The following is a 27538-nucleotide window of genomic DNA, read 5'->3' on the forward strand; positions in this document are numbered from 1 at the left end:
TCACACAAAATAGTTAAGAAATCACATTTCCCATATATCTATTTTAGATCTACATCAAGGGTTAAAAGTTGATCAGCAATTTCTAATTTTTCCAACAAACTTTAAAACAACATTTTTTTAGGAACCACATCACATTTGGAGTTACTTTGGGGGGCCTATATGACAGAAAATAACCAAAAATGACATCATTCTAAAGGGCTCAAAACCACATTCAATAAGTTTACTAACGCTTCAGGTGCTTCACAAAAATTAAAGCAACGTGGAAGAAAAAAAATAATATTTTACTCTTTCTCACAAAAATGTTACTTTAGCACCAATTTTTTTTATTTTCAAAAAGGTAACTGGAGAAACTAAACTCATCAAAGAATTTATTTAGATGAGTAATGAGCACCTTGAACCCAAAGATGCTTTACAGAAGTTTATATTGTTGAGCCATGATGTTGCATTTTCAGCACCCCTGATGTTCCGAAATAATGGAAACCCCACACATGTGACTATATTTGGGAAGCTAAACTTTTCAAGAAATTTATCTAGATGTGTGGTGAGTAAGGATGACCAAACGTGCTTGGTGATACTCTGTTACCACTCAAGTATCACGGTGCCCTTTACCCTGATGCATCAAAATGAAAAAGATGTTGATCCAAGAAATTACATCACAAAATGTTTTTCTAAATATCTTTATTTAGCTCAACAAAGCCTTCATTGCTGTACAAAAACGCATGCAAAACTGCGGCAAAATGTTTGTAGTGGTGTTTTTGTTGCCAAGAGATGCAAAAACCTTGCAGAAATTTCTGCAATCAAATACTCAACATGTGCACATACCCTAAGGCTGGAGTCACACTAGTGATTTTAAAATTGGTAAGATTTTGTTCCTGCAGAGTCGGACTAGTGTAATGCAAGGGTCATGCATTTTTCATGAAAGTACAATCAGATTTTTGACACCTAGCATCCGATTTACATCCTAAGGACGGTTTCACATGTCCTGATATTTCTGGTACAGAAAAAACACGGTACCGGAGAAGTCAGTGACATATACAATTAGTACAGTATATGTGCAGCTTTCTGTACATGTATTTAATTAGCAAAAGAATATTTTTTTTTAAAAAATGGTCTCCCGTGTAATTTTCTTAGCCAGCGGAGTGAAAGCTGGCGGCTGGGGGCCGATGTTTATAGCCTGGGAAGGGGGTAAAAGCCCTGGAGCTTCCAAGGCTATTAATATCAGTCCACATCTGTATACATAGCCTTTACTGGCTATTAAAATGGGGGACCCCTCAAAAAAAATGTAGGGTCTTCCTATAATTAATGACCAGCGAAGGCTAGGCAGACAGCTGCGCGCTGATGTTAATAGCCTACGAAGGGGCCATGGATACTGGCCCCTCCAAGCTAAAAATATCAGCTCTCAGCCACCCCAGAAAAGGCACATCTACAAGATGTGAAAATTTTGGCACTTAGACTCACTCTTCCCACTTGCCCTGTAGTGGTGGCAAGTGGGTTTATAGTTGGGGGGTTATGTCACCTTTCTATTGTCAGATGACATCAAGCCCCTAGGTTTGTAATGGAGAGGCGTCTATAAGACACTCCCACTACTAACCCCATAGTTATATTGTCATGATCCAGACCAGGTTTCTCCTGTCCCTCCTTTTTCTCGTCTGGTCATGTCAGGGGTTAGCTTTTCTCTGCCTCGTTCCGGTGTCAGGTTGGCTATTTCTCTGCACTGCATCCTGCAGGCAGTGTCAGTTATACAGCTCTGGAAACCACATCAAAACCCTGTCATGGGCAGCCCATTTTCCAGACCTGAACCCCATTGAAAACCTCTGGAAAGTAATTAAGAGGATGATGGACAGTCACAAGCCATCAAACAAAGAGCTGCTTACATTTTTGAGCCAGAAGCAGTGTGAAAGACTGATGGAAAGCATGCCAAGATGCATGAAAGCTGTTTTTAAAAATCATGGTTATTCCACAAAATATTGATTTCAGAACTCTTCCTGAGTTAAAACATTAGTATTGTTGTTTCTAAATGATTGTTTTCTTTGCATTATTTGAGGTCTGAAAGCCCAGTTTTTTTTTAAATTTTGACCAGTTTTCTTTGTCAGAAAAATAATACAAAATTTATTGCTTGGAATTTCAGAGACATGTTGTCAGAAGTTTATAGACTAAAAGAACAATTTACATTTTACTCAAAAATATACCTATAAAGAGAAAAATCAAACTGAACATTTGAAAGTGGTCTCTTGATTTTGCCAGAGCTGTATGTCCTGCCTACGGGATATATAGCTGACTCTGGAGAACCCCTGGTTTGTCCTGCTGCGTTTAGTTGACTTTGTTGTGTCTGTGTTCTCTGTCCCTGCCCGACCTGTCTCTGTGTCCTTGTGTGTTTGGATTCAGCAGGTACTTGACTCGGCTTTGGCTCTGACCTGTTTTGTGTCTTCCGTCTTATACCTCTTCTACTGACTGGCACTGACCTATTTGCGCTCCTCTGACTCTGAGTTTGTCATTCCCCTTTGTACTTCGCTACTCTCTGATATCAACCCAGCTTGCTGACTATTCTCCTGCCACCTGGTGGTAGCCTCGCTGCATTTCTGTAGTTCTGCTCTGCACAGGACTTCTGTCCATTTTCCACTCTGCTGCCATCTAGTGGAGTTTACACTACTCTGCAGCTACCTGCAGTGCTGCAGCATGTCACATATTGTATAAAAACACACACACGCAGAAAAATAAGTCCTTTAATTGAAAGAATGACACAGACTCCTTTAATAAATCTTAATTAAACCATACTTACTGCATCGACCATTCCAGAGACGCCATTGTCTCTGGCAAGAGAATTAAAACAGCAAACAACAATATTTCTCACCTTTCCACAAAGAAGATAATAATCCATTTGTCGACATGTCTAGCTCTGATACATCTCAATGGCAGGCTTTATGGTTGCATGGTGTGACCATACAGCATGTCATCCAGCAGAGACACTGAGCAGCATCTGTTTTCGCTGCCCAATGTCTCGTGGTGAACTGGTAGGACCTGTCTGATGTCACCTCAAGTGTGAGAAAGTTCTCATGCTCCCAGTGCTGATAGAAAGGTCCTGGGAGTTCACAGCCAATGAACTCACTTAACCTATCTGGCTTTAGCGTGAGCGTCATTAGAAATTTTCCCTTGGCACTTGCACTAACGTCAGAATGGTACCAGAGATGTCAGTGTCAGTGTGTGTAATACATGTGGCACACATGTGGCAACCGTGTGCTACCCGTATACCACATCAGTACCCCAAAGCGGGCGCCAGGGAAGCAGCGGTACAGTAAGTGATGTTCTCCGACACCGGGTGCTGAAGACGACTCTCATAATTCTCCCCTGTTCTCCCGATGATCAGCGCGAGCAGGGGAGAATGATGAGAGTTGCATTCAAGTGAGAACAATGAAAGCAGGCAGCATAATTTGGGACTATTACTCCCTTCAGCATACACCTGCTGCCACTAATAACAGTGACAGTAGGAGCGGCTGATGGGCTTATTCATCAGCTGGCTACTGTGCTATAAATAAATAAATGAATGAAAAATCCAGCATGGGTTTCCCTGTGTTTTTGACAACCAGACAGGCAAAACTCATAGCTGGGGGCTGCAACCCTCAGCTGTCAGCTTTAGCAAGGCCGGTTATCAAGAATAGAGGGGTCCTCACGCCATATTTTTAATTATTCAAATAGATAATTTAAAAAATGGTGTGGGGTCCTCCCCTTTTTTGGCAACCAGCCTTGCTAAAACTGACAGCTGGGGGCTGGTATTCTCAGACTGTTAAGGGGCCATTGATATAGGTCCCCCCAGCCTGAAAAAAGCAGTCCACAGCAGCCCAGAAAAGGCGTATCTATTAGATGCTTCAATTCTGTCGCTTTGCCCAGCTCTTCCCGCTTGCCCTGTAGCAGTGGCACGTGGGGTTCATATTTGTGCGGTTGAAGTCACCTTTGTATTGTAAGGTGGCATCAAGCCCATGGCTTGGTAATGGAGAGGAATCTATAAGACACCAATCCATTTTTAATTTTATAGTTACATGGTAAATAAAAACACAGCCAGAATAAAGTCCTTTATTAGAAATAAGAGTAAACACACTTTTCCTTTTTTATTTAAAAATAACAAACTCAGTTATACTCACATAATGTCTAATTCCACTGAATCCCTCGTCTCCTGTAATAAAATAAAAATAAATACAACAATATCCCTCACCTCTCTGATGTTCTGTCCCACTCCGTAATCCAAGTTTTGAGGATAAATAGTTTTGAACCTGGACGGTGCCAAGATGCGACTGTCCAGGCTTAGAACCACTGATGAATGAACTGCTGCGAGCCCAGCCTCAGTGACAATCGGTGACGTCATTGAGGTAACTGTCGGTCACTGAAGTTATGTTCACAGCCAGGCTGAATTTCTGTGAAGTCACCATGATGGGAAAAAGTCACTGAGTTCACCGCAGTTCAAGCTCAATGACTTCACCACAGATCACGGTGAGAAATTCTTGTGTGTCTCTGCTGGATGACAGGCTGTATGGTCGCATCATGCAACCATGCAGCCTGCCATGAAGATGTAGCAGAGCTAGACCCGTCAAGGGACAAATGGATTATTTTCTTCTCTGTGGAAAGGTGAGGAATATTGTTGTTTTTTATTTTAATTATTTTTCAGGAGACAATGGCGTTTCTGGAATGGGCGATGCAGTAAGTGTGGTTTAATTAAGATTTATTAAAGGAGTCTGTATCATTCTTTCAATTAAACAACTTTTTTCTGTGTGTGTGTTTTTATACAATATGACAATGGGGTTAGTAATAGGGGTATCTTAAGGACGGCTCTCCATTGCTAATCTTTGGGCTTGATGTCCCCTGATAATACAAAGGTGACAGCAACCCCCCACCTATCACCTCACTTTCCACCACTACAAAGCAAGTGGAAAGAGCAAAGCTAAGTGCCAGAATTGGCACATCTTATAGATGCGCCTTTTCTGGAGTGACTGAGAGCTGCTGTTTTTAGCTTGGGGGTAAGTGTACATAGCCCATTCCTAGGCAACTAACAGCAGCCTGCAGGTGTCTGTCCAGCCTTTGCTGGTTATTAATTATAGGGGACCCTACATTAATTTTTGAGGGGTCCCTCTTTTTAATAGCCAGTAAAGAATACGTATACAGCTGTGAGCTGATATTAATAGCCTTGGAAGCTCCAGGGCTATTACCCCTTTCCCAGGCTATAAACATCTGCCTCCAGCAATTGACTTTTCCTCTGCTGGTTAAGAAAATTATGTGGGAGCCCAGGCCATTTTTTCAGAAAAATAACCTTTTAATAATTAAATACATGTACAGAAAGCTGCATACACACTGTACTAATTGTATATACCATTGACATCTGTATATCTACAGAATATATTCTATATGTACACTACTGTTCAAAAGTTTGGGGTCACCCAGACAATTTTGTGTTTTCCATGAAAACCCATTCTTTTATTAATCAAATGAGTTGCCAAATGAATTAAAAATCTAGTCCAGACATTGACAAAGTTCGAAAAAAAGATTTTTAGTTGAAATAATAATTTTCTCCTTCAAACTTTGCTTTTGTCAAAGAATGCTCCCTTTGCAGCAATTACAGCATTGCAGAACTTTGGTATTCTAGCAGTTAATTTGCTGAGGTAATCTGGAGAAATTTCACCCCATGCTTCCAGAAGCCCTTCCCACACTTTTTGCATACCATATGGTCAAGCTGCTCCCACAACAGCTCAATGGGGTTGGGATCTGGTGACTGCGCTGGCCACTCCATTACAAATAGAATACCAGCTGCCTTCTTCTTCCCTAAATAGTTTTTTGCATAATTTGGAGGTGTGCTTTGGGTCATTGTCCTGTTGTAGGATGAAATTGGCTCCAATCAAGCGCTGTCCACAGGGTATGGCATGGCGTTGCAAAATAGAGTGATAGCCTTCCTTATTCAAAATCCCTTTTACCTTGTACAAATCTCCCACTTTACCAGCAGCAAAGCAACCCCAGACCATCACATTACCTCCAGCATGCTTGACAGATGGCGTCAGGCACTCTTCCAGCATCTTTTCAGTTGTTCTGTGTCTCACAAATGTTCTTCTGTGTAATCCAAACACCTCAAACTTGGATTTGCCTGTCCATTACACTTTTTACCAATCTTCCTCTATCCAATGTCTGTGTTCTTTTGCCCATATTAATCTTTTCCTTTTATTAGCCAGTCACAGATATTCTTTTTCTTTGCCACTCTGCCCTGAAGGCCAGCATCCCAGAGTCGCATCTTCACTGTAGACGTTGACACTGGCGTTTTGCGTGTACTATTTAATGAAGCTGCCAGTTGAGGACCTGTGCGGCGTTGATTTCTCAAACTACAGAATCTAAAGTACTTGTCTTGTTGCTCAGTTGTCTAGTGGGGCCTCCCACTTCTCTTTATAATCGGGTTAGAGCCTGTTTGTGCTCTCCTCTGAAGGGAGCATTACACACCGTTGTAGGAAATCTTCAGTTTCTTGGCAATTTCTCGCATGGAATAGCCTTCATTTCTAAGAACAAAAATAGACTGTCGAGTTTCACATGAAAGTTCTTTTTTTCTGGCCATTTTGAGTGTTTAATGGAACCAACAAATGTAATGCTCGAGATTCTCAACTAGCTCAAAGGAAGGTCAGGTTTATAGCTTCTCTAATCAGCCAAACTGCTTTCAGCTGTGCTAACATATTTGTACAAGGGTTTTCAAGGGTATTCTAAACAACCATTAGCCTTCTTACACAGTTAGCAAACACAAACTACCATAAGAACACTGGAGTGATGGTTGTTGGAAATGGGCCTCTATACACCTATGAAGTTATTACATTACAAAACAGACGTTTGCAGCTAGAATAGTCATTTACCACATTAACAATATATATATAGAATTTCTGAATCATTTACTGTTAGCTTCATTGGAAAAAACTGTGCCTTTCTTTAAAAAATAAGGACATTTCTAAATGACCCTAAACTTTTGAATGGTAGTGTATATACAGTGTGTTATCCATCTCTTCTATCCTGTCTGGTCTTAATGTAATTTTAGAATATGTGGCTGCTGAATTGCAGGATTTTTTTCTATCTATTGATCTATGTAATATACAGTGTATACATACAGGTGCTTCTCACAAAATTAGAATATCATGAAAAAGTTAATTTATTTAAGTTCTTCAATACAAAAAGTGAAACTCATATGTTATAAGGAGTCATTGAAACATGAGTCATGTATTTCAAGTGTTTATTTCTATTAATGTTGACAATTATGGCTTACAGACAATGAAAACTCAAAAGTCATTATCTCAGTAAATTTGAATACTTTATAACAGCAGCTTGAAAAATCAATTTAAAATCTGAAATGTTGGCCTATGGAAGTGTATGTTCAGTAAATGCACTCAATACATGGTCCGGGATCCTTTTGCAGAAGAGATGACAGGAGCCACAGGTGCAGACAGGACAGTCTGACATAGAGATGAGCGCTGGCGGGTGCAGCTGGCTTTGTTGCCGTTGAGGAAAGCACTGGTATGTGCAGCTGGCTCAGCTGCCATTGAGGAAAACAGTTGGAGGGTGCAGCAGGCTCTGCTGCCATTAAGGTGAGCACTGGTGGGTGCAGCTGGCTCGGCTGCCATTGAGGAAGGCACTGGGAGGGTACAGCAGGCTCAGTTGCCGTTGAGGAATGCACTGGCAGGTGCAGCTGTCTCTGCTGCCGTAGAGGTAAACACTGGTGGGTGCAGCTGGCTTGGCTGCCGTTGAGATGAGCACAGGTGGGTGCAGCTGGCTCGGCTACCATTGAGGTGAGCACTGGTGAGTGCAGCTGGCTTGGCTGCCATTGAGGAAAGCACTAACGGGTGCAGCTGGCTCGGCTGCAGCTGAGGAAAGCACGGGGAGGGTGCAGCAGGCTCAGCTGCCATTGAGGAAAGAACTGGTGGGTGCAGCTAGCTCGGCAGCCATTGAAAAAGCACTGACAGGGCGCTGCAGACTCAGTTGCCATTAAACAAAGCACTAGCAGGTGCAGCAGTCTAGGATAAATGTACTGGGACATGAGAAATAACAAGCACGTTAGGAACAAACTCAGAACATTGCACAGGCACCTCCCTGTTGGAGGAGGCACTTCAAATAGTAAGAGACCTCCAGCTATTGGCTGGGGATACTTTAAAGGAATGCGCATGGACTCTTTAAGAAAGTGGAAGTGTGTGTGCACTCACCCTAAGCACAGTGACTGAAGACTTGCTAGGAGTGCACGCACCCCGGGCACCAGCAGACCCGGAAGGAGCAGGATGGGAGACTCGGCAGTAAGTACGCTGGTGTCTCTGCAGAGAGAGAGACTGCAGGCAGAGATGTGCGCGCTACACTATGTGTATGTTGTAACACATTGTGAGACCTGTTGACATGCAGCACAAAAAGGGTTGGTATCTAGAAGCTTCTTGAACAAACTCCCATTTGGCAGTCAGCCAATGTCAATAGCCGTAAGAGTCACATAAGAGTGGAAAGAGCTAAATCCTATGAAGCGGTAAAAATCTTTTTGATTGCAAGGGGTCAGCCTTTTTGTGAGAGGAAGGCAGATTGCAGGAGACTGCTGGGTCTAGAAGCAACCAATAAAAGAAGGTGAGCTGATAAACTTAATATTAGGACGTTTCCTATTGCACCTCTAGGAGGAAAAGCTGATTATGTATGAAGCATAGCTCAGCACTAAGGCTAGTTTCACACTAGCGTTATCGGGCGCAGTGAAGGGCTGCCGCTTAATTCCGCCCCTGGCTGCGCCCCCTCCAGTCAGCTCCTCCTAGGATCACATGGCCCTGCATGCGATCAGCATACCCTATACTTAGCGTTGGGTATGATTTTGCTGGTGCTGCTCCTTTTTGCCGCTGCGCCCATCACACAAAAATGCAACACAGCGTGTTTTTGTGCTCTGGGCGCAGCGCCAAAAGGGAGCAGCGCCAGCAAAATCATACCAGCGCATGACCAGCGCATGGTCCGCGTACCCAACGCTAAGTATAGGGAACCCTGATCACATGCAGATTCATGCGATCCTAGGAGGAGCTGACCAGAGGGGGCGCAGCCGGGGGCGGAGCTAAGCGGTAGCCCTGCGCTGCGCCTGAGAACGCTAGTGTGAAACTATCCTAAGAAAGGAATACACTGATGATTTTATCTACCTATCGGCATGTATGAGTCAATCTTCCACTTTAAGTGTAAACCTGAACACCACATACCTACTGTTTGTATATAAACACCATTTACCTACTGTTTGTATAAAATTATTTGCCCCATGATCACTAGTATAAAGACTGTTATTTTCAAGTTAACTGTTCTTTTTCATGATCGGGTATTAGTTGCAAAAACTACCAACACCATCATCATCCTCTATTTCAAGAGGCAGCTACTGTGCAATTCTTGCTATCCCTAACTGTCATATCCCTTTTCCTTTTATGACATAGGATCATAGAATCATAGAATGGTAGAGTTGGAAGGGACCTCCTGGTTCATCTGGTCCAACCCCCTGCTCAAAGCGGGATTCACTAAATCATCCCATACAGATGTCTGTCCAGCCTCTGTTTGAAGACTTCCATTGATGGAGAACTCACTACCTCTTGTGGCAGCCTGTTCCACTCACTGATCACCCTAACTGTTAAAAAGTTATTTTGTAATACCTAATCTGTGTCTCCTCCCATAAATTTTCATCCCATTGCTTCTAGTCTTTCCTTGTGCAAATGGGAATAAAAATGATCCTTCTACAATGTGACAGCCCTTGAGATATTTGTAGACAGCTATTAAGTCTCCTCTCAGTCTTCTGTTTTGCAAGCTAAACATTCCCAAATCCTGTAACCGTTCCTCAGAGGACATGGTTTGCAGACCGGTCATCATTCTGGTTGCTCTTCTCTGAACTTCCTCCAGTTTGTTGATGTATTTTTTAAAATGTGGTGCCCAAAACTGGACACAGTATTCCAGATGAGGCCTGACCAAAGTGGAGGGCAATAATGACTTCACGTGAACTAGACTGTATGCTTCTGGTAATATTTCCCAGAATTGTATTTGCCTTTTTTTGCTGCTGCATCACACTGTTGACTCATGTTCAGTCTGTGATCTATTAGTATACCCAAGTCTTTTTCACACGTGCTGTTGTTGAGCCGTATTCCTCCCATTCTGTATATGCTTTTTTCATTTTTATTGCCCAGATGTAGTACTTTGCATTTTTCCCTGTTAAAAACCATTCTGATAGTTGCTGCCCAATGCTCAAGTTTATTTATATCTTTTTGAATCCTCTCTTCTCTAGTATTAGCTATCCCTCCTAGCATTGTGTCACCAGCAAATTTAATCAGTTTACCATGAATTCCTTCATCTAAATCACTGATAAAGATGTTGAACAATACATGGCCTACGCCTAGATGTATTGTGGAACTTTGTGTATGTAATAGAGGAAGGAGGGAGGCTCCCCATGACAGAAAGCTTCGCCACGGTGAGGCACATTATAGACTGCCAGGAGCACCACTCCTCTGTGATAAAACACATAAGGTTACCACACTTATATACAGTTTTACCAATAAAGATAAAGTATAACTTTTTACTTAAAGATGTAGTACTCACTGGTATTTTGTCCTATGTACTGATCTGGCTTATATATTTTCCGGATATCCACAGAGTTAGTGTGTGGGTCATTATATGATGGGAATTCCCCAATACGATAATGTGAAGGTTCCCCGCTAATGAAAACCAAATAAAACAATAGTTATAGACATGTTGATGTACAGTACCTAGCAACATAACTAATTTAACTTACAGCATGATATTCTGGTCTATTACAAAATATGTCTTAAAAGGTTTGAGTCACTGTTTATTTAGTACAAAAAATCTGTTGGGAATATGATTTTGTGGCACTTGCTAACATACCGTAATCCTTGAAATTGTTGGCACCCATGAAATTGTTTCAGAAAATGTAGTGTTTCTTCCAGAAAATTATTGCAGTTGCAGATGTTTTGTTATTTCTGGTAAAAGGGTAGGAAAGAAAGAAAACGCACCGATCTAAATGTAAATTTATAATTACAGTTAGGTCCATATATATTTGGACAGAGACAACATTTTTTTAATTTTGGTTCTAGACATTACCACAATGAATTTTAAACAAAACAATTCAGATGCAGTTGAAGATCACACTTTCAGCTTTCATTTGAGGGTATCCACATTAAAATTGGATGAAGGGTTCAGGAGTTTCAGCTCCTTAACATGTGCCACCCTGTTTTTGTACTTTGGACCAAAAGTAATTAGACAATTGGCTCCAAGGCTATTTCATGGACAGGTGTGGAACCCTTCAAATATGAGAGACTTCGGCAGTTTGGAAAAGAAGAGTGGTCCAACATTCCAGTTGAGAGGTGTAAGAAGTTGGCTATAGGAAGTGATTCATTGCAGCTATTCATTCCAAAGGGTGTGCAACCAAATATTAAGTTGAGGGTGCCAACAATTTTCACTGGCCCATTTTTGAGGTTATGTGTGAAATTATGTCCAGTTTGCCATTTTTACCTCATTTTTTTGTTGTTCCAATATACGTAAAGGAGATAAACGTGTGTGTATAATACAATATGTGTAATTGCAATAATTTTCTGGGATAAATACTTCATTTTCTGGAACAATTTATAGGGTGCCAACACTTTTGGCCATGATTGTTTAAATATTCCAGGTTCTCTTTTTGTTCTTGTTAGTACAGTTTTTCTCATAGAATGCACAGCTCTCCTGTCATCAAAATAGTAGCTGATGAGGGAACGTATGACCGGACCTGTCCGTTATCCTTTTCCAGTGATAAACAGTTTCTCATATGAAGTGATTTTCGATCGGATAAGCTGATGGACAGAACTGGTCACATGTCAATACAACAATACAACAACAGCCATTTTGTGGACAGCAGAGCTAAGCAGCTTTCTGAGGAGGGTGGGACTAACAAGTACAGGAGTAGGACCTGGAATTCCTATATATTAGCAAGTTCCACAAAATCATTCCCACAACATATTTCTTAAAGTATATATGAAACGGCCACCCCTTTAATGCTAAGATCTAATGCCAATTGGATCCAACCCATTTACTAGCAGTGATATAGCTGTTAATATACACAGTGACTGAGCTTTGTGGATATTTTCTATTGCTATGTAACCTGGGCATTTATTTGTAGACATGATGTCACCAGCCTGATGCAGAAATAAGCAGAGATGGATTACCCCTTAAAGGAAATCTGTCACCAGTTTTGGCCGATATAAGATACGGCCATCACCTTTCAGGGCTGATATATTGCATTCTATAATGCTGTATATCTGCTCCCAACCTGACCTGGAAGAGAAAAAATAACTTTTATTATACTCACCTGCAGTGCGGTCCGGTCCGAGGGATGTTACTGGTCCTGGTCCGGAGCATCCCACATCTTCATGCGATGCCACCCTCCTGCTTGCTTCGTGTGGATGATGCATCATCAACACAGTCTCCTCAGCACTGCGCTCCTGCATAGGCGTACTTCTCTGCCCTGTTGAGGGCACAGTAAAGTACTGCAGTGCGCAGGTGTCGGGGCTCTTTAACCTTTCCCGGCGCCTGCGCCATGCAGTACTTTGCGCTGCCCTCAACAGGGCAGAGAAGTATGACTGCACAGGAGTGTGACACAAAGCAAGCAGGAGGATGGCATTGTATGAAGATGGGAGGCGCCGGACCAAGACCAGTGGCACCCCTCGGACCATTTTATTTCCTGTATTATTATTTCAAATTGTAGTTATAAATTCATGGATTCCACACAGATTATTTATACATATTCTATTCTTACATGAATGGTAAAATGATTCCAGGCAGATAAACAATGCACATTGGCATAATACAGACTATTGGAAGCGAAACTCTCCCTGCTAAGTATCACACGGCTATAGTGCACAAGCAATATACCTGAAGTAGCCCATTTTCGGTAAGTAGTAATTGGGAAGTGAGTTATAACTCCAGTTCATCCCTCCATCTGCATATCGCATCAGGCAGAAAGAGAAGATGCCGTCTGTGACTAACACAGCTTGGTAGGTGTTTGTCTGCAATAACAATGGTACCATTGGAATCATCAGTTGCGTATATTGGATTTGTGCAATGGATCGATCAATAAACAAATTATACACAGCTAGGATATAATAACATATTAAAGAATAGGTCATCAATATCATATGGGTGCAAACTGACACCCATCCCCCCAATAATCAGCAGTTTGCCGCCCCAGCAGGGGCCCAATATAAAGAATGTCTGGAGAGGAACACCACCACTCCGTAAAACTCTCAAGAGGCCAGACCTGGGTACTGCATATCAGCTCCTAAGCAAACTACACCATGTGCAGAATTATTAGGCAAGTTGTATTTGAGAGGATTATTTTTATTATTGAATAACAACTATGTTCTCAATCAACCGAAAAGACTCATAGATATCAAAGCTTAATATTTTTGGAAGTTGGAATGGGTTTTTTTAGATTTGGCTATCTTAGGAGGATATCTGTTTGCGCAGGTCACTATTACTGTGCATAATTATTAGGCAACTTAATAAAAACCAAATATATACCCATCTCACTTGTTTATTTTCACCAGGTAAACCAATAGAGCAACACAAAATTTAGAAATAAACATTTCTGACATTCAAAAACAAAACAAAAAAAATCAGTGACCAATATAGCCACCTTTCTTTACGATGACACTCAAAAGCCTTCCATCCATAGATTCTGACAGTTGCTTGATCTGTTTACGATCAACATTGCGTGCCGCAGCCACCACAGCCTCCCAGACACTGTTCCTAGAGATGTACTGTTTTCCTTCCCTGTAGATCTCACATTTTATGAGGGACAACAGGTTCTCTATGGGGTTCAGATCAGGTGAACAAGGGGGCCATTCATTATTTTTTCTTCCTTGGAGTATTTGGATGCATGTGATGGAGCATTGTCCTGCATGAAAATCATGATCTTCTTCTTGAACGATACCGACTTCTTCCTGTACCACTGCTTGAAGAAGGTGTCTTCCAGAAACTGGCAGTAGGTCTGGGAGTTGAGCTTCACTCCATCCTCAACCCGAAAAGGTCCCACAAGTTCATATTTGATTATACCAGCCCATACCAGTACCCCACCTCCACCTTGCTGGCATCTGAGTTGTAGTGGAGCTCTCTGCCCTTTACTGATCCAGCCTTGGGCCCATCCATCTGGCCTATCAAGAGTCACTCTCATTTCATCAGTCCATAAGACCTTAGAAAAATCAGTCTTAAGATATTTCTTGGCCCAGTCTTGACGTTTTATCTTATGTTTCTTGTTGAAAGGTGGTCGTTTTTCAGCCTTCCTTACCTTGGCCATGTCCCTGAGTATGGCACACCTTGAGCTTTTTGATACTCCGGTAACGCTGCAGCTCTGAAATATGGCAAAACTGGTGGCAAATGGCATCTTGGCAGCTTCACGCTTGATTTTCCTCAATTCATGGGCAGTTATTTTGCGCCTTTTTTATCAACACGCTTCTTGCGACCCTGTTGGCTATTTGCCATGAAACGCTTGATTGTTCAGTGATCACGCTTCAAAAGTTTGGCAAGTTCAAGACTGCTGCATCCCTCTGCAAGACATCTCACAATTTTTGACTTTTCAGAGTCCGTCAAATCTCTCTTCTGACCCATTTTGCTAAAGGAAAGGAAGTTGCCTAATAATTAAGCACACCTTATATAGGGTTTTGATGTCATTAGACCACACCCCTTCTCATTACAGAGATGCTGATCACCTGATTTACATAATTGTCAGATGGCTTTGAAGCCTATATAGCTTGCAGTAGGACAACATGTATAAAAAGGATGATGTGATCAAAATACTAATTTGCCTAATAATTCTGCACCCAGTGTGGATCTGATCTGCAATAGTCGGCAGCAGCCACTAAACATTGATCTATGTTGTCCTGCTCTGTAAACTGTTTACTGTACATCTAGCTGGTGCCAAAGCTGGTATCAGCTCATCACTTGAGGTGCCACATGTGAGAACCATCATAAATATGTTATGGATGTCCTAAGTTATCAATATCATAGTATCAGAAAACTCCTTTAAATCAGTAATACCAAACAATGGCTAATATGAATACTGAATCTGAGCTCTAGCCAAGTGTGAATATTTATCTGTAAAGAATCTATAAGAATCTATAAGCTGTTGAGGACCTCACAATACTTATGTGGTATAAGATACTATGTTGTGGTGAAATAAAGTATGCCTCTGGAATAACAGTCATAATTTATTAGCTTCCTTAAAACTAGGTTTTTCTTAGTCAATTCTGCCTGTTCTTCATTTAATTCATGGCACTCCTTGGGCAATGTTGCTATATCTATTGGTCTCAGTTGGAAATCAAGTCATGCAACTTAAGCTCACCAGACACAGATTAATGTCAGCCGAACCTGCTGATATTGAAGGGCTCTGCCAACAGTCTAATGTGTATGGAAGCTCAGGACAATTAATTGTCAAGGGAAATATCGATCAGATTTTGGATTGCTGATCATAGTCTGCCAGAGATAAGTCGCCACCAAACATAGTGATGACCCTCTGATAGAAAATACAGAATTGCTTGGCCAAATGAGTTCTTCTGTGTATGGCAAAACCAGATGAGATGGCTGCCAGTTAATCAGCCAAAGCATTGACATTCATCTAATGCGCATGGTGGGCTATAGTAGCTATGGGATGTAAAAATAGCAAGCAAACTCCCCATCAATATCATATGGCAAAGAGAATAAATAATTTATCATCAGCATTCTAGTGCTATAAACACATTTTCTATGAAAAGCAATTTAAGGCCTTGTTCAGACATTTGTATTTTTCACGTATTCAAAAAAATTGTACTGGTGTAATCAGTGTCTTGGATCTGTGTGTCATCAGTGCTTGGTCAGTGTATCATCAGGATTCCATGAGTATTTTTCATGTATGGATAACTAAATAATAAAACTTCTTATCCTTTGCAATATTAAACACGGATAACAAAGGTATGGTACATGGATGCAATGATTGCTGTACGTGTTTTTCACTGACCAATAGACTTGTATTGCTACTTTTTATTTGAGTTTTGCACAAACACGTGTTTATCCTTGAAAAACCCAGAGAGAACACATGCATACAACACAAGACATCAGAATGAGGCCTAACTCAGATGGTGGCAAATATTACTGGTCTAAATAGTTTTTCTGTAGAATTGGGTCAAAGTGTAAAGTTTTACAAAGAGGAAACATTTCAAGAAACAAGTGTACAAGTGCTTTAGTTTCTACTCATCTCACCTCAATGGAAGTAAAGAAATACCCCGGATATGGTGGAACCTGATGCCACGTTATTTTAATGGCCCAGAGAGCTTTAAAATCCACACGAAGTGAAGGAAAATATGACTTTATTTCAGATTCAAGTTTAGTTTTGAAATCTCTGTCTTGATTGGGTGAACGCTGGAAGTCATAAGTCTGAAAAAAACGAGAAAATGAAGATTTGTAAGGTAAGAAAAATTGAATAGCGAACAACTTTATGACCTTCATAGCCTTTCATAGATTTTATCAGCTTTTCTTTGAGAGAACACTGTTATTCCAATACATTAGTTAGAACACTAAGGAAACTTGTTTGGTTGAAAGAAAACATTATTTTGATTCATGTTTGGTATGTTGAAATTGGACATTTAAAGATCTGTCTCACCTGATAGTAAAGTTTTCCCATTCTGGAGAAATCTGCATCTGCCCAGAAAATGGCAATCATCGGAGGAGTAATATAATCGTTGTCATGGAAGTTATAAGGGTATTTTAGGTTGTAAACTGGGTCATAGAAATTTTGCTTGAAAATTATAACGCCATTGTCTGTGAACTGTTGAAATAAAAATAATGGAAAATAAGTTAATATATTTATTCAGGTGTAAAATAATTAGTGAAGAGGTGTCAGTAATATGCAAAACCGGAAAGTCAACATGACTCAGAGCAAAAGCCGCAGGAAATTACATTTTTAAAACACTTGGATGGGTGGTAAATTGTAATTACATTAATGGAGATGTGAAGAATAGAGGTTGGCAGCATGTACTATAAGAACTATGTATCTGCAGAGACTTTGAAGACTTAGGCAAGAAAGTGAAAGAACTGGGAGCGCAGGTGGTCTTCTCTTCCATCCTCCCAGTGGATGGCCATGGAACAAGGAGGTGGAATAAGATTCTGCAGGTGAACAACTGGCTACGTCGATGGTGCCGTCAGCAACGATTTGGATTTCTGGATCACGGAGTGAACTACTTATACGATGGACTACTTGCTAGAGATGGGGTGCACCTTACGAAGACTGGAAAGCAGGTATTTGGAAGTCGCCTTGCTACACTTGTAAGGAGAGCTTTAAACTAGAACAACATGGGAAGGGAAGCAAAAGACCAGAAAAAGCCATACACCTGACAAATGCTACTGAGAACTCTGCTATTAGAAGTGGAAAGGAAGAACAAAGACGAAAGAATCTAATTAAAAAAAATATTGGAGAAAGAGAAACCAATCACAAACTGAAATGTTTCTATACTAATGCACAAAGCATGGGCAACAAACAAGGAGAATTGGAACTACTAACACAGGAAAAGAAATATGATGTCATTGGAATCACTGAAACTTGGTGGGACAATGCACATGATTGGAATACAAGACTAGAAGGATACAACTTATTTGCAAGAAACAGACTTGATAAACGAGGAGGGGGTGTCGCATTGTATGTTAGAAATGCGTATATCTGCACAGAGATTGAAGCTTCAGAGACTGGGAGTTCTGTGGAAACTGTTTGGGTAAGAATACAAGGACAGAACAATGGAAAGGACACCATTGTAGGCATTTACTACAGGCCGCCTGTGCAAGCTGAAGATATGGATGAACTCTTTATGCATCAAATGGCCAAGTTCTCCAAAAAATATGACATAGTTGTCATGGGAGATTTCAACTATCCAGACATTTGTTGGGAATCTCTCTCAGGCAAAACTAACAGGTCAAGGAAATTCTTATCCTCTCTTGCTGACAACTTTATCTTCCAAAAGGTAAAGGAGAAAACAAGGGGAACTGCTACCTTGGATCTAATCCTTATAAACAGGGAGGAAATGGTTGAGGAGGTAAAAGTGGCTGGGACCCTAGGAGGTAGCGACCATGCTATTTTAGAATTTTGGATAACTAGAGGCGGAAGACCTGTGAAGACTCAGACGTCAAGGTTAGATTTCAGAAAGGCAGATTTTAAGGGATTCAGAAAGAGAATTGGAGGGATCCAATGGCTGGATATCCTTAAAGACAAAAATGTCCAGGAAGGATGGGAAATCTTGAAAAATGAAATTCTCAAAGCACAATTGTTAACAATTCCAAAAAGAGGGAAGAATAGGAAGCATTTAAGGAAACCAGGATGGATGAACACAGAACTTAAGCACATGCTAAAAAGGAAGCAAAAAATGTTTATAAAATGGAAAGAAGGAGGCATATCTAAAGAAGAATATAATGCTGTCTGCAGAACCTGCAAGGCACAAATCAGATTAGCTAAAGCTGAAAATGAATTGAGGCTTGCAAGAGATGTCAAAAGCAATAATAAAGGATTTTGGGGATATGTCAAAAGTAAAAGAAAAGTCAAAGATGCTATAGGATTTTTACAGGATGAAAATGATGAAATGGTAAGACAGGATGTTGAGAAGGCTGAACTTTTAAATTCCTATTTTGCATCTGTTTTCTCTCAGAAAGGAAATGTAACATCAACTGTTATTCACTGTCCTATTAAGGGAATAGAAGAATCCAGGATATCTATAAACAGAAAGATAGTGAGGAAACACTTAGCTAACCTAAATGTATTCAAGTCTCCAGGTCCAGATGAATTACACCCCAGAGTACTGAAGGAGATAGCAGAAGAAATTTTTGAACCCCTCTCCATAATCTTTGAAAATTCTTGGAGAACAGGAGAAGTGCCAGAAGACTGGAGAAGAGCAAATGTTGTTCCTATCTTCAAAAAGGGGAAGAAGGTGGACCCAGGCAACTATAGGCCGGTGAGTCTGACTTCTATACCAGGAAAGATCTTTGAACAAATTATTAAACAACATGTATGTCAATACCTGGATAAGAATGAAGTGATTAAACAGAGTCAACATGGGTTTGTAACTAATAAGTCATGTCAGACTAATTTAATTTCCTTCTACGATGGTATTACTGATTGGGTGGATCAAGGAAATGCTGTAGATATAGTATATCTTGACTTCAGCAAAGCATTTGACAAAGTCTCTCATACAATCCTTATTGAAAAAATGACTAAGTATGGAATGGACAAGGCAACTGTTAGGTGGATTCATAACTGGCTTAGTGATCGGACCCAAAGAGTGGTCGTAAATGGCTGCACATCCAGTTGGAAGAATGTCTCAAGTGGGGTACCACAGGGCTCTGTCCTGGGCCCTGTATTGTTCAACATCTTTATCAATGATTTAGATGAAGGAATTGAGGGTAAACTGATTAAATTTGCTGATGACACAAAGCTAGGAGGGATAGCTAATACTAGAGAAGAGAGAGAGAGGATTCAAAAAGATTTAAATAAACTGGAGAAGTGGGCAGCAACTAACAGAATGGTTTTTAACAGGGAGAAATGCAAAGTACTACATCTGGGCAATAAAAATGAAAAAAGCATATATAGAATGGGAGGAATAGGGCTAAGTGACAGCACATGTGAAAAAGACTTGGGTATACTAATAGATCACAGACTGAATATGAGTCAACAGTGTGATGCAGCAGCAAAAAAGGCAAATGCAATTCTAGGATGTATTAACAGAAGCATACAGTCTAGATCACGTGAAGTAATTATTTCCCTCTACTCCTCTTTGGTCAGACCTCATCTGGAATATTGTGTCCAATTTTGGGCACCACATTTTAAAAAAGACATCAACAAACTGGAGCAAGTTCAGAAAAGAGCGACCAGAATGGTGACCGGTCTGCAAACCCTGTCTTATGAGGAAAGGTTGCAGGATTTGGGAATGTTTAGTTTGCAAAAGAGAAGACTGAGAGGAGACTTAATAGCTGTCTACAAATATCTAAAGGGCTGTCACATTGTAGAAGGATCAACTTTATTCTCATTTGCACAAGGAAAGACTAGAAGCAATGGGATGAAGCTGAATGGGAGGAGACACAGATTAGATATTAGAAAAAACTTTTTGACAGTTAGAGTGATCAATGAGTGGAACAGGCTGCCACGAGAAGTGGTGAGTTCTCCTTCAATGGAAGTCTTCAAACAGAGGCTGGACAGACATCTAACTGGGATGATTTAGCGAATCCTGCTTTGAGCAGGGGGTTGGACCAGATGGCCCAGGAGGTCCCTTCCAACTCTACGATTCTATGATTCTATGATTCTATGATTCTAATACACAGAACACCAGTCACATATTCTGTGTATTACTGAATGCAATATTGCATTTAGTCTAGCCTTTCAAAAAGTTAAAGATAAATTTGATTTATGTTAAATATACTAGACAATGTGTACTATTATTTGCACATTTAATTTATTTGGTGATAATTTTTATTACTCAAGATAATCATCAGTGAACGAGTGATTTATAGTTTGACTTTTTATTGGTAACATTTGTTTCAACATAAGAAGAGTAACATGAAATTTCTGGTTCCCAGTGTAAAATGTGCAACATGACCTCCTATTATTTGGCAGAGGGGTCTTTAGCCCCCTTTAGATCCTTCTTCTTCCTCTTATGCTATATCCCAGCTGGCCATCCTTGTAAATAGTGCTCAATTGAGCTAATACAGTCAATGTTTCTATCCTGATAAATGTTTTGGTATTAATTTTTCCATTAAAAGTGCACTAACACAAGTGCAACCTGTAAATAATGTTTACCATTAATTATAATACAAAGATTGTGGGTTTTATGGTCCATTAATCACATGGCATTCCAGTGTTAAAATTCCTTTAATTCAATATAATCTAACCAGATATTGCTAGAAATGAGTGAACCTTCCAAGGTTTGGTTCGGTTTGATTCGCTGAACGTTTAGACGTTTGCCGATCTGTTCAACGAATGTACCCAAAAGCCATTAGATTCAATGGTAGGCCAAAGCAAACGTATACACAAAACCTTAAGGTGTGACAAAAAACTTCCCAAACAGCTAAAATTAGGGGCAGATACCATGAAAAGTAACATCAATTGACCCACAGTAGAAATTTGCAAATGGCAAAGCAGCAGTCAGCCATGGGCCATGCATGAGGTATCAGGGTATGGCCCAGCATTAACAGATTGGAATTTAAGTTTTAATGGGTACCTGATGGTTAAGGGAGTGCTGTATGCTTTCTTAGCTGAGAGACCTGATACGTCATGCAGCACCTCCAATTTTTTTTGTTTATTCCAGTCACACTCAGATGGCACAAACATCAGTTTCATACAGTAATATTGGTAGAAAAATGTAAGGAAAGTAACACAGGTAGTTGAAAGAAAGTAAGTGCAGACCTGCCTGTCTGGGAACCCTACTTACATAGGTAACCCATCAGATGGAGACCCAACTTGGAGTCCCCACATTTAAAAAAATAATTGTCACATATGACTAAAGTTGCATCAATTTCCACAGAGTAGAAACAGTATATGAGGCCTCTGACACACCATCTACCACAGGCATCCACCAGATGGAGACCTAACTTGGAGTCTCCACATTTCAAAAAATTGTTTGCAACATCAACAGCTGTAGCAACAGCAGGCACAGAAGACACTATAACGACGGCACAGACTGCAATAATGTGAGATCAATGCATGAAACTAAGAACAACACCATCGCATAGTCTGCACAGTCTGCGACTGGGTTGCAAAGGTTATTGGAGATCCATGATACACTTTCAGGGGACATGCCGGATGCGCTTAACTGTCAGGACACCAGCAGCAGTGCTGAAGACATGTTTTGAGAGAACGCTGGCTGTCGGGCATGACAAAACCTCCAAGGTGTAACAGGAGAGCTCAGGTCATTCTTACATTTTTGAAAACCAAATGCAAAAGGGTCCAATACCCCCTGATGGCATTGATATTGAGCTCCAGGTACTCCTGCACCATCCTCTACATTCATTCACAACATGTCAGAATTGTACTCTGTTCAGCTGGTGCACAGGCTGATGTATCAAAGAAAGGGAGTTGTGTTGCCTATCCAGTAACAGATGTTGTCAGTGGTCTTTCGATAGGATGAGATGGTGTTTGTTCAGTTGAGCTTTCATTAGCATTGCCACCTAACCCACGTACATGTTGAACACCAAGCCTATTCCCTCTTCCACCACGGCCTCGCTTTTTCCCACTTATGTTGCATGTAGCCTTCCCCTCTTTTAACCTGATGTTTTACAACCTTAGTCCCACAGCTGCAGTCACCTGTCACTAAATGAACAATCACTATTTATTTTCTTAGATAGTGTGCCTGAACAACAGTTATGACTAATGATTTTTAAGTGGAAATCTGGCCTTCTGATTTGTCACTGAAACACAGTTTAATCACAAAATATTTGGATTAGCTAATTGGGCCTCCAAGCTGCACCCAAATGTTTGGCCTAACGATTTTTAAGTGGAAATCTGGCCTTCTGATTTGCCACTGAAACACAGTTTTATCACAAATGATTAGGAGTAGCAAATGGGGTCTCTGGAGACCGCACACAATTTTTGCACAAACCAGTTCAATGCTGGAAGATCAATTTCACACAGGACAGGATCCCATCTAGTTAACTGACAAGTTCACTTTCATCAGCAGCACTAACGCAGAATCAACCTCTCTGCACTGTGACACTTACAGAATGGCACCATCAAAACAAGATGTCCACTTTTTATATGGCGAAGGACATGTGACTTTGGAAGCCAATCACAGAAGACCTTATGTGATGATGTTGTGAATGATTTCTGAGCCCTGATTGGCTGCTGGAATCAATGCACATAAATTGAAGGGAAGCAAAAAAAAGAGTGCCCTGCTCCTTTAACCTCTCCTCATGCTCTTCTAACCTCTTCACACCTCCTCCCCTCATCAAACACATCTCCCTTATCCCCATCTAATCATACAGAACCACTATCCTAGCAAAAGTAATAATAAAAGCATTCGTGGAAACGCGATGATATACCGAACTGTGACTGAATTTTGCCGACTTTGAGTGAAAATGCTCATGAAAGTGAACATGAGTCCGATTGTGTTACATTCATGCCGAATTTGAGATTGGCAAACGTTTTCTGAACAAGATTGCTCATCTTTAGTTACTACATCTTCACTCCATATATGGCTAATTCATTGTAAAAAATTGCGTGGGCTCCCACAGCCTCTCTGACATCAGCAGTAGTCAGGGAGGCTGCGCGGAGTCCCCTGGCTGACCTGAGGTGAACTGATGAGCGTGGGAAAAAGTTCAGAATCATGAAGACCAAGGAACACAACAGGCAGGTCCGTGATACTGTTGTGGAGAAGTTTAAAACCAAATTTGGATACAAAAATATTTCCAAAACTTTAAGCATCCCAAGAAGCACTGTGCAAGCGATCATATTAAAATGGAAGGAGCATCATACCACTGCAAATCTACCAAGACCCGGCTGTCCCTCTAAACTTTCATCTCAAACAAGGAGAAGACTGATCAGAGATGCAGCCAAGAGGCACATGATCACTCTGGATGAACTGCAGGGATCTACAGCTGAGGTGGGTCAGTCTGTCAATAGGACAACAATCAGTCATACACTGCACAAATCTGGCCTTTATGGGAGAGTGGCAAGAAAAAAGCCATTTCTCAAAGATATCCATAAAAAGTCTTGTTTAAAGTTTGCAACAAGCCACCTGGGAGACACACCAAACATGTGGAAGAAGATGCTCTGGTGAGATGAAACCAAAATTGAACTTTTTGGCCACAATGCCAAACGATATGTTTGGCATAAAGGCAACACAGGTCATCACCCTGAACACAACAACCCCATTGTTAAACATGGTGGTGGCAGCATCATGGTTAGGGCCTGCTTTTCTTCAGCAGGGACAGGGGAGATGATTAAAATTGATGGGAAGATGGATGGAGCCAAATACAGGACCATTCTTTAAGAAAACCTATTGGAGTCTACAAAAGACCTGAGACTGGGACGAAGAATTGTCTTCCAACAAGAAAATGATCCCAAACATAAAGCAAAATATACAATGGAATGGTTCACAAATAAAGATATCCAGGTGTTAGAATGGCCAAGTCAAAGTCCAGACCTGAATCCAATCGAGAATCTGTGGAATGAGCTGAAAACTGCTGTTTGTTCACAAACGATCTCCATCAAACTTCACTGAGCTTGAGCTGTTTGCCAAGGAAGAATGGGCAAGAATTTCAGTCTCTCGATGTACAAAACTGATAGAGACATACCCCAAGCGACTTGCAGCTGTAATCGCAGCAAAAGGTGGTGCAACAAAGTATTAAGTTAAAGGTACCGAATAATATTGCAGGCCCCACTTTTCAGTTTTTGAATTTCCACAAAAATTTAAAATAACCAATAAATTTTGTTCAACTTCACAATTGTGTTCCACTTGTAGTTGATTCTTCATCAAAAATTTACATTTGGTATCTTTATGTTTGAAGCATGATAGGAAAAGGTTGAAAAGTTCCAGAGAGCCGAATACTTTCGCAAGGCACTGTATGTGTATATATATATATATATATATATATATATATATATATATATATATATATATTGGTGTAGTGATCACTGTTTCCACTAGGGGGCGCTGTGTGGATGTCCGAGGAGAGAGGATGAATGGCAGAGTCATGAATGACCATTATGTATCTCAAGGTGGGTGGCCTTGAGATGGAGACTGATGTGTGTATTGATCTGCAGTGATATTGCTGAGGTGTTGTTTCAATGGGTCAGGGAGAAGTCTCCATCTGGAGATGGGTGGACCCTGTTACCTACAAACCCACCCAGCAGGTGTGTTTAAGGACGCTATTGCAAAGAGAATGGGTCAAGGACCTGTGATGAGGTCATAGCCATGTGACCCTGTGGGCGTGGCTACGGACCATATATGGTGGCAAGGGTAGGTCACATGTGGTGAATGCTGGGACCCGGTTGGTCCAGTGTGGAAGGTCCCGCTGAGATGGGGCTTCCTAGCTAACAGCCTGTGAAGTGGCTGTGAGTAATGGTGACGTGTGCCTGTTAGTTCCCTGGAGGGAATGAACGTGTGCAGCATGGTGAAGCAGCATGAGGAAACCCTGACAGGGTGAGATAACTTGGGGCTAGGAAGCCTGCGCATTGAACAGTGCATAACTTATATGACTACAGGATAACAGAGGGAAACTCTGTAATGGACTCTATGCTGATTATATGCTGTTTTCTGTTCCTGTGATGGTTTATGATGCTGAATAAACTAAAGGGACTATGATTGTTTTGTGGAAAACCCGTGCCGGATCTGTTTTTTGTGGCTGCAAGCGAGTATCCCCTATGTGAATAATAGCGCTACCTCACAATTGGTGGAGATTGTTATGGGCAATGTTGTAGCCTTGTTGCTAGGAGCAACGGAAGAGGACTGCAAAGTTTCAGTTGCTAAGGGCAACGGTTTCCAAAGGCACATGTTGCAGTGCTGGCAACTCTGAGCCAGGAGGGCTGATGGTTGTGAAAGCCGTGTGATATACTGACAGCAGGTCAGTGAAAGAGACTGGTGGTTGCTAGGGTGCCTCTGCAGATAAGAGGTAGCCGAGGACCTGTGTGGCCAACACAGGTAATGGACAGGTGTTCCTGTTGTACTGACCTGGGTCAGTGAGCAAAGTCCTGGAGGGTCAGTGTTGGGAGGTTCTGGGAGAAGAATTGGATCCCTGGAGCACGTGGTATGACCTTGGAACTGGTGAGGCGTGAGTGTTGGGCAGTCTCAGGCGGAGACGGATGTCCTGAAGAGCACCCGCTGAGCCCTTGGACCTGGTAAGGCCGGTGTGTTGGGAAACCCTGGGAGGAGGGTCGACTCCCTGAATAACACCCGGTGCGCCCTGTGTGTTGGATGGTCTCAGGCGGAACATCCTGAATAGCACACAGTCAGGACACGTGAGTTTTGTGTGGTGTGTTTTCTTTTCTTTTCTCAACTCAGCTTGCGGTGGCTCAGTGGGAGTCAAGAAGGTGACAAGCGAGTTCCTGTAACTCGGCAGGGTTACGAAGGGGACAAGCAGCTTCCGGTAACTCGGCGGGGTTACAAAGACGACACCAGCAGCAGCTGGTGGTGTCGGTGTTCGGTGACAGCAGGAGCTGTGGTGGTGCCAACAAGGACTTGTGTGGTATCGTAAGAGACATAAACTTACTGTGTGGTGTAAACTGTGGTCTGAGAAGACCGGTATAACAGACATGGGGAGATCCCGAAAGGGGGTGGAGTCCCAGAAGGGGGCAGTGACCCAAATTGGGGTGGTAGCCCAAAATTGAGTGGAGTCCCAAATTGGGGTGGTAACCAAAAATGAGATGGAGTCCCCGAAGGGGGCGCTGACCCAAATTGGGGTGGTGACCCAAATTGGGGTGGTAACCCAAAAAAGGGGTGGAGTCCCTGGAGGGGGCGGCAACCCAAAGTGGGGTGGTGGTCCAGAAAGGGGCCGAGTTTGAAGAAATGACAGAACTGGGTACCTCAGTAGGTATGTCTGGGGAACTGCAGTGTGTGTGTATGACTTGGTCAGAATGTGGTATATCCTTTCTGGATAGTAACGATGGGCCGCAGGTGTGTACTATGATGTTGCACTGGAAAAGAGTCTCTGGTTGGCTGGACTCAAAGAGTCAGGTGACTCTGACAGGAACTTCGCTCACTTTCTGGCTGACCGAGAAAATGGTCCAGGTACGCTGTAAACATGGGGTCCTGGTGAACTATGCGGTAGACAGAGTAATGTTTGACCCGTCCCATAGCGTTGAGTGCCAAGGGGGGCAGTATACCACCAGACTTAGTGTATTCCTTGGAGAGGGGCTGGGACTTTGTTTCGTTTGATGACGTACGGTCGGACGAGGGAGACGTTTCGACTGTGGGACCAGCAGACACTGAGACAGTGACGCCTCTCAAAGTGGACAGGTCAGAGGTAGAACTGACCGGAAGAAGAGGTACATCTGCCCAACGTACGGACCTGATGTCTCGTGACATGACGGATGGTGGGCTGGGAGATGAGACGACTGGACTAGAGACACGGTCAGAGGGTGACTGGAGGGTTCACTCGACTGATAGGGCTGACCCAGTGTTATCCGTTGAAGATATAATTAGAGAAGTGGTGGTGCGACATGTGATGGCCAAGAAAGAACAAGACCATGAGATACAGTTGATAAAAGAGACAGTGGAAGAACATCTCGAATGAGAAAGGGTCCTGAGACAAATGGCCGAGCACAGGGTGAAGGGGCTTGAGAAAGAAGTCTAGGAGCTCAGAGGTCACCTGCCAATGTGGCAAAAACATGAATAAGACCCTTAGGGAAGAGATGGAAGAACTCAGAGGAGTAGTAAAAGGTCTTCAGCGGGAGAGGAAGTTGGACGAAGACTTACCGCGGGTGAGCGTGAATGATAACAAGACAGAACTGCCAGTATCCATCTTCGCAAAGGGTCGTGAAGAGATAAAATCTTGTGAAGTTGGTGAG

The 27538-nt window shown here is 41.8% G+C and overlaps 1 protein-coding gene across 1 annotated transcript in view; it reads right to left on the reverse strand.

Moving 5' to 3' along the window:
- LOC141100710 (uncharacterized) overlaps positions 1-27538 on the reverse strand; it is a 503724-nt gene that overhangs the window by 343110 nt on the left and 133076 nt on the right. Inside the window, exons 12-15 of the mRNA XM_073589357.1 lie at positions 16667-16831; positions 16267-16440; positions 12907-13040; positions 10582-10697 (exon numbers count right to left, since the gene is read on the reverse strand). Coding sequence (XP_073445458.1) covers positions 10582-10697; positions 12907-13040; positions 16267-16440; positions 16667-16831 — 589 coding nt within the window. The remainder of the gene's footprint in view (positions 1-10581; positions 10698-12906; positions 13041-16266; positions 16441-16666; positions 16832-27538) is intronic.

Source organism: Dendrobates tinctorius, unplaced genomic scaffold (assembly GCF_039654945.1).
Source record: "Dendrobates tinctorius isolate UK_male_01 unplaced genomic scaffold, ASM3965494v1 ptg000107l, whole genome shotgun sequence".
Lineage (NCBI taxonomy): Eukaryota > Metazoa > Chordata > Amphibia > Anura > Dendrobatidae > Dendrobates > Dendrobates tinctorius.